This window comes from Cariama cristata, unplaced genomic scaffold, assembly GCF_000690535.1.
Source record: "Cariama cristata isolate BGI_N322 unplaced genomic scaffold, ASM69053v1 scaffold26616, whole genome shotgun sequence".
NCBI lineage: Eukaryota > Metazoa > Chordata > Aves > Cariamiformes > Cariamidae > Cariama > Cariama cristata.
In genome coordinates this window covers 1-2,397 of record NW_009623100.1, presented here as the reverse complement: position 1 = coordinate 2,397, position 2,397 = coordinate 1, and the positions used below count along the sequence as shown (strand labels likewise).

The 2,397-nt window shown below is 61.2% G+C and overlaps 1 protein-coding gene across 1 annotated transcript; it reads left to right on the top strand.

Annotated features, from left to right (window-relative positions):
* Positions 1-3: 3 nt before the first annotated feature.
* On the top strand, positions 4-2,385 carry XKRX (XK, Kell blood group complex subunit-related, X-linked; the record flags this gene model as incomplete). The annotated part of the gene is made up of 2 exons (XM_009702611.1): positions 4-263; positions 1,704-2,385. Coding segments are annotated over 2 exons (942 nt in total), but the record flags the coding sequence as incomplete, so codon positions are not given.
* Between the last annotated feature and the right edge of the window lie 12 nt (positions 2,386-2,397).

The following is a 2,397-nucleotide window of genomic DNA, read 5'->3' as shown; positions in this document are numbered from 1 at the left end:
CAGGTGTATGGAGGCCCTGCTTGTCTACTGCTGGTCGGGGAAGGAAGAGGAGCCCTATGTCACCATCACCCGCAAGCGGCGGCTGCGGAAAGGCTACGAGGTGGAGATGGAGCAGGAGGTAGGCCACTCGGTGCGCCGGCTGGCCACGCACCGCAATGCCTTCAAGCGCATGGCGGTCATCCAGGCCTTCCTGGGCTCCACCCCGCAGCTCACCCTCCAGCTCTACATCAGCGTCCTGGAGAAGTACGTCCCCGCAGCCCGAGGTAAGGGTGCCTGGCTCCCCCGGCGCCGTGCAGGTGGGACCCTGCCTCCTGAGCTGCATGTGCCGGTGTGGCACCCAAACAAAACTCTGGGGGGTTGCTGGGGGCATGGCTGCCACTGGACTCCCCTAAACAAAGAGCACAACCTGCGGAGGTTGAGTACTCGTCCATCCCCTGGTTTGCTTTTCCCATGCCCGGTGCTCTGCTTTCCAGCTTGGAGTGAAGCTGGGGAGGGTGGCAAGAGCTGACTGTGACCGAAGTGCCAGGCTCTGCTCCCAGCCCCGGTGCTTGCAGACATCTGTCCGATGGAGCTGTGCCATCCACCTGGTGCCCTGTCCCATAAAGATGCCATGCCTCTGCCCCAACCGGCTCCAGTCTGCATGAGTTACTGGTTTTTTCCAGCTAGCTACAGGCTCTGGCTTCCCTATGCTCCCTCGCTCAGATCTATTTCTGAGCCTTTCTCAACGGCCAGAGCTCCCAGCCCAGCGCTCCCAGGCTCCCTCGCCTGCTCCCGGGGTGTTTATGTGCTTGGAGGCTGGGTGTGCTGGAACAGGCTTTTAAATCCCACTTCAGCTGAGCGCGCAGGTCTGTTCTTGCACCTTTCTGATTGTAGTGCCCGGGGAAGGAGCTGCCCTCGCCGACCTGCTCTCCCGGCCGTGCTGGGAGCCCAGACCTTGCCCTCTGTGCCCACAGCAGGCACATGGCAAGGGGAACACAGGAGATGCCCCATAGAAACCCCCTCCTTGGCCATAGCCCCCTGCCAGGGCGTTTTGGGCAGTAGGAGCAGCGGAGGCAGGAGGATGAGCCCAGCGCTCCTCCACCAGCAGATGCGGGAAGCGAATCCCGGTTGACACATTTCGGGTGATTCCCTCGCAGCTCGGGTGTCTCAGCGCAGCCCCGCAGCTCGCAGCCACCACCACCAGTACAATCCAACTGGGACCAGGCACACACTTCCCTTTTTCTGCGTTGCGGTTTTCCAGGCTGTACTGAATGCAAGCAGCCGCCGGCGTTCCCTACAAATGACCTTGGCTTTGCAGCCCCCAGTTGAGGGCAGCCCCAGGGGGAATGGTGGGCTACGGGGGTGTGACTCTTGGCCCAAGTGAGGACAGAGGGATGCTCGCAGCACAGACCATGCCCCACTCCTCCTTGAGCAGCACTTCTTGCACAAGGCAGGAGGGTTGGTGCCTGGTTCAAGCACAGGAACGGCCCCAGTTTGGCAAAGGCCTCTGGTTTATTAGTGTAGAAAGAAAATCTGGGAGCAGAGCCTCCTGCTGCCTGCAGCTCACACTGAGCCTCCTGCTGCAAGCCCTGGTACTTGTTGGCACCCTGCCCTTTGCACCCAGGGTTGGCACCCCACGCTTTGCACCCAGGGCAGCAGAGAGGCCGGGCACACAGCCCAGATCCTGGCACTGCCTGACTCTCTTACCCTCTCCTTCTCTGCAGCTGTCCTCATGGGCATCTGCCTGGTGTCAGTCACCTACGGAGCGCTCGTCTGCAACATCCTGGCCATCCAGGTCAAGTACGATGACTACAAGGTCCAGCTGCGGCCGCTGGCCTTCCTCTGCATTGTGCTATGGCGCAGCCTGGAGATCTCCACCCGCGTGGCTGTTCTTGTGCTCTTCAGCACTGTGTTCAAGCACTGGATCATCCCCATCGCCCTGGCCAACCTGCTGGTTGTCTTCTTCTTGCCCTGGGTGCAGTTCTGGCGGAGTGGCACCTGCCTGCCCGACAACATTGAGAAGAACTTCAGCCGGGTGGGCACGGTGGTGGTGCTCTGTTCCTTCACCCTCCTCTACGCCAGCATCAACATGTTCTGCTGGTCGGCCGTGCAGCTCAAGCTGGCCGACCGGGACCTCATCGACAAGTCACAGAACTGGGGCCGCCTGGCCGTGTACTACGTGGCCCGGCTGGCGGAAAACACAGCCCTCGTCATCCTCTGGTACTTCTTCAAGACAGACGTCTACGAGAACATCTGCACCCCACTGCTGGTGGTGCAGCTGCTTCTTGGCTACTGCCTGGGCATCTATTTCATGCTCCTCTTCTTCCAGTACCTGCACCCCTGCCGCCAGCTCTTCCAGCACAACGTTGCTGACTTCCTGCACTGCGTCTGCTGCCGCCGGCACCCGCTGGGGACCCT